This window comes from Opisthocomus hoazin, chromosome 6, assembly GCF_030867145.1.
Source record: "Opisthocomus hoazin isolate bOpiHoa1 chromosome 6, bOpiHoa1.hap1, whole genome shotgun sequence".
NCBI lineage: Eukaryota > Metazoa > Chordata > Aves > Opisthocomiformes > Opisthocomidae > Opisthocomus > Opisthocomus hoazin.
The window spans coordinates 72,437,479-72,452,939 of NC_134419.1; the positions used below are offsets into that span (position 1 = coordinate 72,437,479).

Genomic DNA, 15,461 nt, shown 5'->3' on the forward strand with positions numbered 1-15,461 from the left:
AATAATGTCTATCTTTTTTTTAAATCTAGTCAACACAGTGTTTGGGTGGTGGTTGATCCTGCAAAGATCTGACATTTACAGTGTCACTGAAGCACTTTTTGCCAAGAGCTTTTTGCTTTCTCTTAAACAACATTTGCTATACACACATGCTATACATATATAATAGATATACATATATGCATACATTTTCACAGTATTGTTGCCTGTTGACCTAAAATTAGGTTTGTGGCAAAGACTGTCCTTTGTCCTATTCTGATCAGGTGCCACTGATATTTTGCATTTCACAAGTAAGAACATAGTGGGTAATTATCACAGCTGCAGAATTCCTTCACTGTCATCTTCCCCACCTGTACAGTTAAGTGACAAGACAAAGATACTCATCCCTCTGTGAGAAAACTGCTTGAGAGAGCACAAATGAAATCCCAGGCTACAGTAAAATAGTAGTAACTTCATTCTGCAGACAAGGGAAATATAAATTATGAAAGACGAGAAGTGGAAAAGCCATCGATTAGTGGAGGGGGCACAAAACTGGAAGTTACGAGATGCCTCTAACAGTTTTCATTTATTCACTTTGCACTAGCATAGGTGACAAAGTAACCTGCAAGTCATAGAAGGATGAACCCCAGTGTAAAAATGGGCCTTTAAATTGTCCTTAGGACTTTGGGATCGTCCTGAGACCTCTCTGAGACCCCAAATACCTTCCCTTCTGCCATGATGAAGTAGATACTGTTACTATTCATTTGTACTATATTCCCTTGCTTTTAAAATACCAGAGCATAGGGTTTGCAGTGCTTTTTGAATTCCCAGGGCTTGCCCATACCAGAAGCTCATAAAAAGTAACCAGTCCACAGAAAATTCACAGCCTTCCTACAGCCTTCATGTTGGCTGAACTTACTGCTACTCCCACCTCAAAGGCAGAACTCACAAGCTATGAATTCCCGTGAAGGCAGTCTTTAGGAGAAATCCTTTAACCTGCAGGAAATCAGGATAGATGATAATAACATACCTCACACTTGCACCCATATAGCTGATGTGGTGAAGTTAACAGCAACATTACTCTCTGTTAAAGAGTTTGTGCACGAGCATATATGTTGAAGGGGTAAGAAGTTTAGATTAGCATTGTATTTATAATTCAACTTAGTTTTATGGTGGAAGAAACTCTTGGATATCAACTTCAAAACACTGGGATGAAAATATGTATTCATTGTGTAATCTATTATTATTATTGTTAATTCCAAAGAAACCACTAGAATCACTTACAGCCCTCTCCTACAGCACACACTTCCCTGTTTTTTCTCAGTGTAAGTATTTCTTTAACCATGAGCCAGCAGTGTGCCCTGGTTGCCAAGAAGGCCAATGGTCTCCTGGGGTGCATTAAGAGAAGTGTGGCCAGCAGGTTGAGGGAGGTTCTCCTCCCCCTCTACTCTGCCCTAGTGAGGCCCCATCTGCAGTACTGTGTCCAGTTCTGGGCTCCCCAGTTCAAGAAAGATGAGGAACTACTGGAGAGAGTCCAGCGGAGGGCTACGAGGATGGCTGGGGGACTGGAGCATCTCTCCTATGAGGAAAGGCTGAGGAAGCTGGGCTTGTTTAGCCTGAAGAAAAGAAGACCTAAAGGGGATCTTTTAAATGCTTATAAATATCTTAAGGGCTGGTGTCAAGAGGATGGGGCCAGACTCTTTTCAGTGGTGCCCAGAAACAGGACAAGGGGCAACGGGCACAAAACGAAGAATAAGAAGTTCCATCTGAACATGAAGAAGTTCTTTACTGTGAGGGTGACGGAGCACTGGAACAGGCTGCCCAGAGGGACCGTGGAGTCTCCTCTGGAGATATTCAAAACCCACCTGGATGAGGTCCTGTGAAGCCTGGTCTGGGTGAACCTGATTCGGCAGGGGGGTTGGATTAGATGATCCCCAGAGGTCCCTTCCAAACCCTAGCGTTCTGTGATTCTGTGACTGCTTGTTTCCGTAAGTAATGGCTATAGAATGAGCTCTATAAAGGTTATCAGTCAAACACTTTTGCACCCCTCAATTCAAGACAGACATGGAGAGAGTGGAGCGGGTTCAAGGAGGTTGCTAGAGAGCACGTTCTGTCAAGGAGACACTGAGGGAGCTGGGTCTGTTTAGTCTGGTAAAGAGGTGGCCAAGGAGCAATCCAATAACTGTCTGCAGCTATGTGAAGCACAGTTACAGAGACAGCAGAACACAACTTGTCTCAGTCTTGCCAGGAGATATAACAAGTGGCAACAGCCACATATTGCAACTTGTAGAGTGCAAATTGCATATTACAAAAACCCCTTTTTACTAGGAAGCTGATGCAGCACTGGAACAGCTGCCCAGAGAGGCACCTCTGTCCTTGGAGATTTTTAAAACTTGGCTAAACAAAGCCACTGCTGACCCAGTGCTGGCAATAACCCTGCTTCAAATGGAACGTCAGATTAGATGGTCTCCAACAAATGCTTCCAATGAATGCTTTCACAATTCTACAATGGTGGAGGTATTATATACCAAGAAAGACCAGAACTGCTGGTAGGAATCTTTCCCAAATGCCAAGGACCTACACACTTTCTCATTCCTTGCCTTTGTGGATGCCGTGTCACATCCTTACCTGTACCAGTGAGAAGGAATCCATCGTGTCTGACAGTATGACGGCAGTACCAGACTCACTGTAAAAACCTTGCAGGTATTCAGGGCCTTACAGGTTTCCATATGGAGTTCAGTCATCTTTGCAATCAGACCTTTCATGTAAGTGTCTTGAGATCAAAAGGAAACATTTGTCACAGGACACTTTTTTTTTTTTTTTTTTTTAAATCTTCAACACTACACTTTTAAAATCTGAAAATATAAAGAGCTCAACAGTCCTAAGCAGTCCTTTAGCCTTAAACCTCAGCCATCAGTCACTTTAAAAAGTAATTCAATATAGGGAAAGCAATTAGTTTAACACATCAAGGATACACAAGTTGAGTTTACAACACTAATACAATCTGCACCAAAAAAACCAACCTGTCTCAGTCCAGCGTCTTGTCAGAGAGGGAAATTCAGTTCCTAATTAATTAATTTTCATGTATTTGGTTGCAGATTAAAAATGGTCTTGTTCTTAAAAGCACATATAGCAGACCTGGACTCAAAGTTCAATTCTTTTGCATTCAGCTCTGCTCCAAGTCTCCCATGTAACATTTTGCAAGTCACTTTGACCAAACTTTGTGAAACAATCCACTAAAGCAAGTGCATCAATTTCTCAGTCTTCAACTCCACACCAAGGTTTACAATAGAGCTACTGCTGAAGTCAGTGGGAATGGGAGGTGCTTCAACTCTGAGTAACAAAGTTGGCTATCGCTCATACACGTCACACCTGATCACGTTACTTAGCAAGGTGTTTTGGACCAGAGCAGAATCCATTTGATATTTCATTTCTGTTTACTAATCTATCAGTAAAGCTACTCCTATGATAAGAAATAAAGCACAGTCTGTAACATTGCTCCCTCCGAATAACTGTTTAGAAACTATGGCATTAGCCCATTTTGAAAAGCCAGAAGATAAATGTGGCACCTGAAACTGTAATGAAGTGTGACTTTTACTTTCAACACACTCTGAATAATGAATTTTGTGGAGTTGCATTAGTTACAGTCAGAATTGCTGCATTTGTGTGGTCACTGATTAGATGAACCAATTTGTTACAGATGGCTAGGCTGTCTTATTGAGATAAATGCCTTTGCTAAGCATGGCCAGACTGCCTGGGGTTGCTGTTGCACAGCTAAGAGTACAGATTGCTTTACCTGTGCATTTCTATACTTTATATATTTTTTTTATAATCTATTCTCTGTATTTTCAACCAGAACTTGGAATTCTTTGGGACTGTAAGCACTGTTTGATTCTATTACTAAAACCCATACTCACCAGGTCTTCTGGATTTTGTATTGTAATTTCCCTTTTTTTAATTTATGAAGTTTACTAAACACAGGATATAATGCAATCCTTTGGAACTCCTAAAATGCATAATAGAATCCAGAGAAAGAAGAGAGGTAGATAATCTCAAGGGTCTCCTGAGCTCTACGAAGTATTACTTGGGGAAACATGAAGCTCTCCTGGGTAGCAGGAGCAATGAGAGGACAGAGAACAGCAAATGTTGTTGAATCCCTACGTGTGACACTAACAGAATTGCAGAATATTGAAAGAATACAGCATTCACCATATAAATGATACAAGGATTAAGACTATACTTCTAGTCCAAATTCAAAGGTAAATATGGCAGAAAGGATTTTTTTTTCTCACAGAAAACAACAACGCTGGCAAAAAGGGTTCTTCTCTGTCCAGCCTTCCAAAACATCACCTCCCTCTTGCAGCCAGAGGAAGTCCTTTACCTGGTTTGACTTAGTTCAAAAACCTGAGGGAATTTATAATCTAAAACTGTACTGTGACAGCTCTGATAGGGGAACGTCACCCTACTCCAAAACTAGCAGACATGTTCCACGACCCAAAGAAAAAGGCCCTTGGGACAATCTTGAACTATTTTACAGCTGTCAGACTGCCCATGCAGAAGATGAACAAATCATCCAGAAATGTGTGTAAGCTGATTATTGTGAAGTTATGCTTTCATTGAAAACATACATCTTTAATTTCTGAAGGACTGCTGGTCATCTGTTTACTTCTCAAGGGAGAAGACTACTCCTGATGAACTTCCCATGGAGACAATTTCAGGGTTCTACGGGGCCCTGCAGACCTGAGGGCTAACATGGAAGGAAAGAATCAGTGTTCTGTCTTGGAAAAGGTGAGCAACGGAAATCAAAGAGATAAAAGTGTAGGAAAGAATGTGTACTGCACCTGTGGGAGGGTCTGGGAAGGGGTCAGGAGGAACTGCCACGCACCACTGCCTGTTTCACCCCCTCAGCCTTTGACTCCCCTCTTCATGTGCATCCTTCAGCAAGCTCACGAGCTTGGGCTCAGACCTGCACCAGCCACAGCAGCGGTGTTGGCTCACTGAGAGTTCACATCTGTTTTCCACAGACTGCGCAGAGATGGGCAAGGGCTGCCACATCTCCCAGCAGCACAAGACGGCACCCAAAACTCCACACAAGCTGCTCTCTGAATGCTTCCAGAGCAGACACAGAGCCTATACCCCTGTTATCAGCCTCCTGCTTTCTCTCTTCTCCCCTGTACTGGAACCTGCATCATCAGGAGGTGCATCCATATAAAAAAAAGTATTTCAGCTGCTTTTTGTCAGCTACTGGGAGAAGTGATGTGAAAATTCAGTTGCCGTTTTGCACTGTAAAACAGTCTTCCACTGGGAGAGATTCAGGGCAAAGATTCTGCTGTCCTTGTTAAGTCAGAAAATGAGGGTTTACGCACCCTCAGTAGGGGCACCTGTTCTCCACTGCCTTTAGAAGATGCCCACTGGAACTAAATTGCTAGAAGTGGCTGCTCTTCAGACAGAAACAGAGACACAGAAGTATTTCTTTCTCTTTGGGGCATGATGAGAGGATAATTCCTGTTGATACCTGAAATCCAAAAATGTCCTCTTCCAATTATACTTCACTTTTCTACTGAAGAGCTCTATAGTTGGCGGAGAAGTGACACTCACAGGTTATAGCAGTGAAATGGATGAATCCAAGAGCAGATGTCTGAGCAGAGTGGTCTGGAATTTAGTATTGTAGCATGTGCTGATGAGCAGGCCTTGAGGAAGGGAAGTAGAACATAAGGAAGGAGATATCCAAATCACAACCATTGTTTACCAATCATGAAGCAGCATTAAAACCACTTTTGTTTACAATTCATGGAGAAGGTTCTGCAGTTTACCTGTGCCTGTTCCTCAAAAAGCTTTTGTGAATGGCTGATAAGACAGACAGACAATTTGTTGCTACACACAGGCAAGGCACAAGACTTCTGGGAGAAAGTGAGAGAATGAGAAAAAGAGAGAGAAAAAAGATTTCTTGTATTTGTAAGACAGAAAATACTACCAACAACTGCAGCAGACCTTACTTAGGACATCACATCCAGTCTATCACATTTTGGTCTCAGAAGTAATCCCAGATAGGCAGACACAATTTTCTAAGGAGAAGAATCTCGGACCCCTTACAACGTAAGGAACAACCACAAGACTCTGAAATCACCAACTTTTTTCTTTGCACCACAGGCTACACAGAATCTCCAAATTGCTTGTTTGGTTGTGCCCCTGCCCCTTCATTCCTCCAAAATTTTCACTGGTATTGGAACCACAAATAAATTCAAATTAGCATTACTAAAGCTGACTCACATAAAGCTGAATGATAAGATGCTAAGGGAGAGATAACATTTGTTGACAGGTAGATGGTAAATGGGACCACAGTGGCATTGAGTCCATATTTCTAGTAGGGCGGTGTTGCTGCAGCTCGCTCCCAAGTGACTGCTGCCACAGATCACATTTGTGCAGTAAATGAAAGCTTAGCTCCAAGTGGCATTACCAAGAATTTTTTGCTGCATTACATTATATCCCCCAAGGTGCAGGAGGACATTAGTTGCAAGTTTTATGACTAGCGTGCATCAGAAAAATGAAGCCATTAAATTCTCATAAGCTTTTCAATTTTTCATGTCACATTATTCTAGAAATGCTTTTTGTACCGTGGGCATGCACCAGTTACCACAACAGCAAAGCCTGACCCCCTTCCTCTGTAAGCATCCTCCTGGTGTCTCAGGCTCCCCCCTCCCCTTTGGGACTGTTGGTCCTTACGGCTCAGGCTGATTTTATTAAGGAGACACAAGTGGCCCTGACTGAGAGCAGTTTTGCTGAGAAAACTATATGCTTGTTATTTCCGTTAGTTGCATCTTTTTTTGTACCTTGGGCTTTCTGAATTTGCCTTAATATCTTTCACTATAGTTCCACTTTCAGCTTGTATTTCCTTTCTCTGTCTTTGTAAATGAATACTGGCACCTAAGATGTCTTTCAGACTGATCTATTATCCTCCTTCACTGTCCTTTCTATGAACTTACTACAAACAATCCCACCCACTAGTTTTAGACTTTGTCCACACTGATTTATATTTGTTTGTGGACTTCTATCACTCCCCCGACTCCTCCTGATTGTAGTTTTAATACTCTCAGACTGCTGTTTTCTTTCTTTGGCTGGAAAGCCCCACCTAGCACAGTGTTTCTGCCAGGCAGAGGGAAGATTCTAATTTCTCGCTATTTCTGTTGGTTCCAGTGCGCTTTCAGGCAATTTCTAAGATCCTGAGAAACATGTCCCACAGCTTTATAAGACAGGCACAGATCCATCTATCTACTCTTACCTAGAATGCTATGGAAACCTCCTATTTTACTTGCTTAGCAAAATAAAAAAAGACCTCCCAATATTCCAGCTTGTGCCACAGAAGTGGACAAACAGAAATGTACAGAACTGGATTAGCAGACGGCTTTGTCAGCTGCCTCTGCTTTTATGTGAACCTGGCTGGGTAATTAAAATGTGTAAACCAAGATCAATTATTACACATTTCCCACTGTGCTGAGTTCCCACTCTGTTATCTCCACTCCTCAATTCGTTCTCCTTTCCTAATTAAACACAGGTACAAGATGCAGAATCCTCCCTAACATATCACTTAATAAACATTTTAATCCTTATGATTAAAAAGATTTTAATATCACAAAAGTGAAAGCATGGACCCAAGAGAACCCCAGCAGCTACAAATACTCAGGTTCGTTGATGCATTAACACACTTCTGCCTTATCTGCCTCCACTAACAAATACTGTTTCAAAAAAACCACCAGCTCTTTCACCAAATTTCTAACTTTCTCTGAAGCTTTCTACAGAGCAGGCTAGTACTGGTCAATGTAATGTAACATAACCGTGGAACACAAAGTGTTAAATAATTCTCATCATGTGCATTCCATGATGAAACTGATGTGAAAACATGCATAAATATTCAGCAGAGCTGGTTAAAGAAAGCCTCTGGAATTCAGGCCCACATGTTTAATCCTATAACCTAGACTGCCTCTGTTTATTTATACAAGCTTACCATGCAAATGATTTTATTTGCTATTCGTAATTGAAAGATAAATCTACTTCAGAGCTCTAGAACTCCATTTCAAAATTAACAGTTCATATAAAAAGAAAAGAACCCTCAATATCTCTAAGGAGACCAGCTGACTGCTGTTTGTAACTCTACAGAGTATTTCTGGCAAGCTTACGAACTTGCACTATCCTTCCCTTTCCTTTGCTCTGCCGTAAGTGCTTTTGATATGCCATGTTCTACTTACTTATTTTATAGCTTCTGCATTCACATACTCCTGTCACACTCCGAATTCTTCCTTAAAACCTTACTCCTACCAGCATTTCAAGGAATTCCAGCCTGCAGATTCTGCTCTGCACTTACTGTGCCCAAAGAATGTGTACTGAAAGATGAGCTGGAAGAATGCCTTTACTAAAAAGAAACATTCTGCCAAGAATATTGGATCCTGTGTTCCTCTAATAAACAATCTACAGTGCCTGAATTTTATTTGGATAATGGATTAAAAGTGCTCCTCGCAGTAATATATTAAGACAGCAAAGTGCTGTTAAGACTGAACCAACTATTCACACCTAAGTAGATTCAATGGATTTCTACACAAATGGTCTCGAATACTTATGGAGTTTCACCTTTCCATTAGTGGAGACGCTTGTTGGTTTTTTTTTTTGTCATCAGTGACAGAAGACTAACAAAACACTGAGTTTTCTTGTGTCAGTACAAACTCAAGACGACACAGAGCTGGGATCCTGGTTTTGTGTCCATGTTCACACGCCTTTCTGACGAGGCTGTAAGTGCCAGGCCGGGCCACGTTCACGTCAGCAGGAAACAGCTTGCCTCCACACCTAAGCCATCGTTTCACGTCGGGCTCTAAACCTCAGGCCCAGTGCACGTTGTATTTCACTGCTTCTGCAAGGACAAGAATACGGGCAGGCCCCACCCACATAAGCGGGATGGAGTCCTCCTACACAGTGTCCAACCTTACCTCTCTGCCAAGGTCTCCGAAACAAGAAAACATATCAGCAATTTCTATTTATTACTCATGATGAAAGCTCTTCAGGAGAATGGGATTCCTTCTACGACTGGTAAATACAGCACTTCTGATAGAACTACACCAAAGCAAAAAATTTTAAATGGAACAACTAGGACAGAGGAACTAGAAAAGTTAACACTGTTTATAATGCCTTATATCTCACTGGGAGGAGACAATGAGAAACCTGACTGATGCATCCTAAGAGTCATTACTCAGGATGTAACGAACACAGATGCAATGCACGCTAATCCCAGCAGACATGCTTCCAGAAAGGAAACTTCAGCGAAAGCGGGTCCTACAGAGATGGCACTCTGCTCTTGCTACAGAGCTCTCTCCAAGAGTGACCAGGCCTTACCAAGTGTCACACAGCTTTAGAACTGCCTCTGGACACACAGGAATTAAGCCTGAGGGACAGGAAGAAGCATCTGTGAACCGTTATTCAGGAAGAATGCAATTTTGATTCAGCTAAGTGAAGCTGTAAAGACATGGAGCTCTCTGCAGCCTACTAGACTTCGTCCCTCAGGAGGCCTCAAAGAGCAAGACAAATGAGAATAAGCAAATACCTGCTTCAAAGAAGTAAGAACTCAAGTATAAAAAGCATTAAAAGCACTAAATACTAAGATACTAAAAGCACAATAGATGAATGCACATGGGGCAGGCAGGGTAACAGCAAGAAGCAATGAGGAGCAGTTTTCACATATCAGTAGGTGAAACACAGTCAACTTTTTGTAGGCATGAAAAAGCCTGCATTTTAGAGAGGGTTTTAGAGGAGGAAAATGAGTTAGCATTACAGATGTTCATTTCCAGGACATGCAGCTTATGACTGAGATGACACAGGTGAAAGAGTCAAATGCAGGTTGATTCCCTGTCAAATGCAAGGCTACAAAACCCTTTAGCGGCAATATTCTGGAGATACACAAAACAGGCCAGATTACAGTTGCCAAAGCCAAGGAAATGATGTTACAGCAGCCAAGATGCAAAATCCATGACGAAAGCTCAGCTCAGCAGTACATACAGACAGGAAAAGCTGTCATGCAGACAGAATTTGCAGGATTTTGATCAGCTGGATGGGAAGAGAGAGGAAGAACTGTGAACTGAAGGAACACCCAGATTGCTCATTCCAAGGAGAAAGCCGCCCAGCAGCTGGAAGGGAGCGTCGCGGGAGCCCTTGGGCTCATTAAGAGTTCCAGGCTAGCAATGTTTTGTTTAAGGCCAGACAGAGATGAGGCAATGTCAGAGCTGCACTGAGATTGTAGGCTGTACAAAAGCTGATGGATGTTGAGTGCAGAAGCAGCTCTACAACACTTCTTAATTGACTTTATTAATTCTATGCAATATCAAGCTTAGTCTAGACAACTACCGAAACATTCCAGAAAGGCTGGGCTTCACGTTATGATCCAACAACTGAAGTTATTCATACTTCTGTTCTCTTAGAGCTATGTCGCTCACCACAGGTTACTCCAGCAAATGTCCACAGGTCATTAACACTTCCCACTAGTTAACTCTCAGCTTAGACCGGTGGTTGTACCTCAGTGTGTTTCCAGTAACAAAGTTTCTAGCACTGCCTTTTCACGCTTTGCTCCATTTGATGTTACAACAAGCTCTCATTTTCACGACACTTGCATGTTCCAATAGCTAGCAGCAAGGGCTGCAACTTCTGATCCGTCTGCACTTACTGCATTGAGGGAGATGCTGGATCCAGCAATCGGAGTCTGAAAGACTGAACGGCAATGCAGAACTCTCAGTTTTCTGCACTTCTTTCTTCATCCCCATTACTTTAAAAAAAATCAACCATGTGTCAAATAAACTTCAATTATTTCCCTAAACTCTTCTGTTTTCCTGCAATTGATCACACACCCCGAGTTAAAAGCCTTGTCAGTCCTTGCTATTTATCAAGCTTGCCAATAAAAGTACACGATCACAGACACAACCACAGACACAGACACTAATTACCAACATTCCACTACGCCACAAATGAGAAATGCCAAGAGATCTACCTTACCCTGCCCTGCTCCTTACACAGCTCCCCATTCACGAGCACACATGCACACAGACAGCAGGCAGACAACAACACACAAAGATAATGAATGGGTCTCTAGTGTTTCAGATTTACCTACAAGCGCGTCCTTCCATCAGAACTTTAAGAGTGTTTTACTTCTGGCACTAGCATTAGCAATCCCACAATAAAGACTGTTAAGAAAAACGTTGCTCAACATTAGAGATAGTTAGAAACAGAGTTGGAAAAATCTGGGTGCTTCCCAGGGGCACTCTGCAAATTACACGACTACTAGATATTTTACAAACTGTGTACCGCATAGCTGCTGCCAACGGGTTACGCAAGTCTCTGACCAAAAATAAATAAAACAAAACAGAAAACAAATACCCTGATGAAAAGAAGAACATGTACATCTCGTGTATCAAAGACATAAACTGAGTTTGAAATAAAGGGCGTGCATATGGAAAGTGTACATATTTGAGGGGGGGTGGAGGAAACGGTTAAATGCAGATAAACCTCTTCTTGGTGAAAATAACATTTGAATTTAATTTTATATCCAGACTATCCGGTTCATAGTCCTTTCATTCCTACTGTGGGAAAATGGGAACTGGAAAAAAGTCCCACTGAGCAGGCTCTTTGCTTTTGCTTTCCCTCCTCTTCCTTTTTTTTTTTTTTTTTTAACTTTAAAGCTCTGTGATGACCTAAAGAAAATAACAAAACAAAATTGTGTCCAGTATTTCAAAATCAGGTTTCCCTTGGGTCTCAAAACTGCATCTGTTCCATGAGCATCAAATTCAGCAGGAATACAATGTACAAGATGACTAAAACATCAGAGTCTGCAGTGAAGGACAGCAATATATAGAAGTAAATAGAAAGAAAAAGGCACTGAAGAGATGAGTACATACGGCTACTGCTCGGTACAGTTAAATTCTCTTTCAATGTTTCTACTCTGACTCTTTTCCAGACCATTTTTCTACAGTTTATAGTGGAGCTAGTTGTCCCAAATACAGTTTATCATTTAGCCTGTCAACTAGGGCTTTAAAAAGGCATTTCCACTTTCAGTCTGTAATCTTACCTTGTAGGCAGCTTGTCTCATAAACTGCTTTGCAGGCTGCTTCCAAATAGCAGGCACTGTAATCACCCATCTTACTTCAGTGTTTTCAAAATCTGAGCCTCCTTGGTCACTGAGCTCCTAAAGAAAAGGAAAATAGAGGTGAATGCAAAATGGAGGGTGTTAACTTAATAAGAAAACATTATTGTCTGCTGGCTCCAGTAACAGTAACTTTCTCTCTTCAATTTTTTTTGCTGTTACATCTATGCTACAAATCAGAATTATTGCCAATGTGTCAAGAATGGTTTACTGTGCCAAAAGCTGGATTAGGGTTGATGCCTTCTCAAGCAGGCCTATAGAAAAATTTACTGCTTAACATGAAGTAGAAAAGTTAGTTTTTCCAAAAGCAGCCCATGCACTGCTGGTACTACAGAACATTTATGTACATTCTTATTCACAGTGTGGGACTTGCTGTTAGCTTGAAGAATTCACACTTGCATCTTGATTAACAAGCAGAAAAATATTTGAGGTATCACTGATGAACATAACGTTTTACAATCTGGATTTTTCAATGACTTCTTTATACATCATTTACCTTTAAATCAAATTTTTATGACTCAGTTAACAAGGGGAAGTTACAGTTAAACCCTTTAAAAAAAATGACTGATTGCTCCTTGAAAATTTTGCTTCAAGCAAACATTCAAGACCAGTTTAGTTCTTTTATTGTCCTTTTTCTCCCCCTAAAGAGAGGAATGTCTGTACTGCATTTGTAAATTAGGTGATATACTGACATGTTTTGGGAAAGGTTCCAAGTCAAATGTCACTACCATATGTCCTATCTAAATTTCCATCCAAACAGGGAAAGGTTCAGAAAGGTGAACAACGGGCCTTTAGAATGTAAAAAAATGTTTATGCATGTGCTGTGCCAAGGTGTTGTGTTTGTTTAGCTATGGTGCAGTTCAAAAATCCATGCTAGAAAAGCAGTACCTTTATGCTGCCCAGGGCACTAGGAATGGACAGATTCTGGTCCCAAGTAACAGTTCATTTACATTGCTTGTCTAATTAGTTTCAGCACGCACTCACAAACCACAGGGATTTATTTATTAACATCAGGAAAGGATGTAGCCCTGAACAGGCAGCACAGAAAACATATGGGATTGTAACCAACAGCATTCATGTTCACTAAGAATCTCCCTAGACTATGCACAGGTTCAAGTCTGTGACTCCACCATCAATCCAAAATCTAGTTAAATACAGTCTTTGACAAGATGAGGGTTTTGAGTTGCAATGATAGCATTATTCCTCTGTTGCCATAAAGAATAGCCTGAGATCTCAGAGAATAACTCAAACTCATTCAAAAGAGCAGGTCAGGTTTTTTAACAAGGCTATTTTAAACAATGCTTGCTTAAATGAAGATTCTGATCTGACCCAGCAACTACTACGCTTATGTTGAATTACAGTGGTGCATTTGAAGCCAATGTGTACTTAAGTCACATTTGACTGTTTACATGAAATTTTAAATCTCAAAAACTGTTTACTGGCAACATGTACTTCACAGGAGAACACAAAAAACAAACTTGTGGCCCAGGAAGAATATTACAAAAAATGAGTATTGTGCCATTTCAAATAGGAAATGGAAAATAGAATGCATTTTCCCTACCAATACGAGCCACAGTAGGAGGGAAAAAAAAAAGGAAAAAAAAACCAAAACAAGCAACATAAATGGAGGCAGTATATCAGAACACAGCATGAATTTACAAGTTACCCCCTAGCAGCTGTCTTTCTTACTTTTTGGTTCTCCTTGATGCTTGTTAGATTTTCTGCATAAACATGCGTTCAGGATCAGGGCAACCAAATAACATCTCACAGCACAACAACATGAAATTCACCCCTGCTAAGGGTCAGCACAGGGCCAAAACACCACTGCCTAACCGCGGCTCTTTGGCACACGCACTACAGTTTAACTGTGTAAAACAGAATAACGGAGTGCTGTGCACGGGTACCTAAGTGGGTTTGGATAACGGGGGCTATATATCTGCGTTAGTGCAGAATTCCACGTAAGCTAACGCACTTCACCTCTCAGGGCAATCCAGTGGCTGGCACAGATCATTGCACTGCATAATTATACTATTTCCACTAGGTTAGCTGGCTTGTACACCTCAGCAGGTCATCTTTGGACCGACTTACAGTGAGATTCAAGCCACCAAATTGTAAATGAGCTTTTAAGACTCTTTCTATTATAAAATTAATCCAGCTCATCCAAATTCCCTTTGCTTAATCAGTGAAGACAAAGACAAGTTGGGGCAGGAGACATCAGTAGGTGCCCATCCTACTGCGTTTCACAGTGCCAGCTCTTTAACAAGAGGAAGGAACCTTGCAGGAACACAGGACAATCCATCATCGCAGCAGCAGAAGCGTAGGGGATGAGGATGGGACCCAGTCTCAAAATTAATTCCTCAGCTTCACCTCCTGCACTTTTAAATTTTCTTTCCAAATCAACACTTTTTCATGAAAAAAAGCAATAGAAAAATATTGAAGCCAGTAAGAAGACACTCAGAAGCCTGCATCAGAGTGACACACCTACTACTATTGAATCAAGCTTCCCCTGTGTGGGGGGAAATCACTGCAGGCTATTGCGAGCTCTCTAGAGTCCACAGCCTGCCTCTTAGTTTCTGCAGCTGCCTTGCTTTGTTTACATCAACTACTACCGAGGTCAAAGCTGGGCAAGGTTAGGAGTGTTAAGCTCACATTTATACCAGTTATAAATACCAAAAATCTAGATAAGGAAGCACTACCCTACCTTTAATGCCTGCTCCTTAAAGAATTGCAGAGCATAAGCAAATATCTCAAGTGCTTTGACTTTTTTGCCATTTGCAGCTGTCAGGTCTGTCTCCATGGTAAGATTCTACAGGAAAGAAAATAACTGGAAGTTATTAAAAGGAAAAGGTAAACTTGAAATTAATTCCCTCTGCTTGAGGAAAGGGAATTCTTTTTTATCCACCTGGATGGGGAAAAGTGACAGAATTGTTCTGAAGAGGATCTAACTCACCACGTGAATTTCCTGGAGCATGACATTTGCTGCTTATTTTAGACTTTGTTTTTAAACACCTATCACGTCTACAAATAACTCCAGGCAGAAAGAGAAATATGGACTAAATATTAAATAACTGCAACAAATGTATTTGTAAGTAATTGCAACAAAGCTGCATATGCAAGATATTTAATCCAAGAGTTAAAAAGCACAGATTTTTGGCTTCCCACCAACACACGAAACCAGAAAACACCTCAACACAGAAAGTACTGGCCAAGTCCCAAAATTCTAGAATGGCTTAGTTTAAAGACAAAAATATCATCAGCAGGAATAATGTCAAATTAACAGCATGATTTGCACTTGCAGTTTTGACGATAAACTCTG

The 15,461-nt window shown here is 41.2% G+C and overlaps 1 protein-coding gene across 1 annotated transcript in view; it reads right to left on the reverse strand.

Annotated features, from left to right (window-relative positions):
• The window catches only part of HSPA12A (heat shock protein family A (Hsp70) member 12A), a 61,114-nt gene that overhangs the window by 21,407 nt on the left and 24,246 nt on the right, over positions 1-15,461 (reverse strand). The window contains exons 5-6 of the mRNA XM_075423813.1: positions 14,847-14,951; positions 12,071-12,187 (exon numbers count right to left, since the gene is read on the reverse strand). Of these exons, the coding sequence (XP_075279928.1) occupies positions 12,071-12,187; positions 14,847-14,951 (222 nt within the window). The remainder of the gene's footprint in view (positions 1-12,070; positions 12,188-14,846; positions 14,952-15,461) is intronic.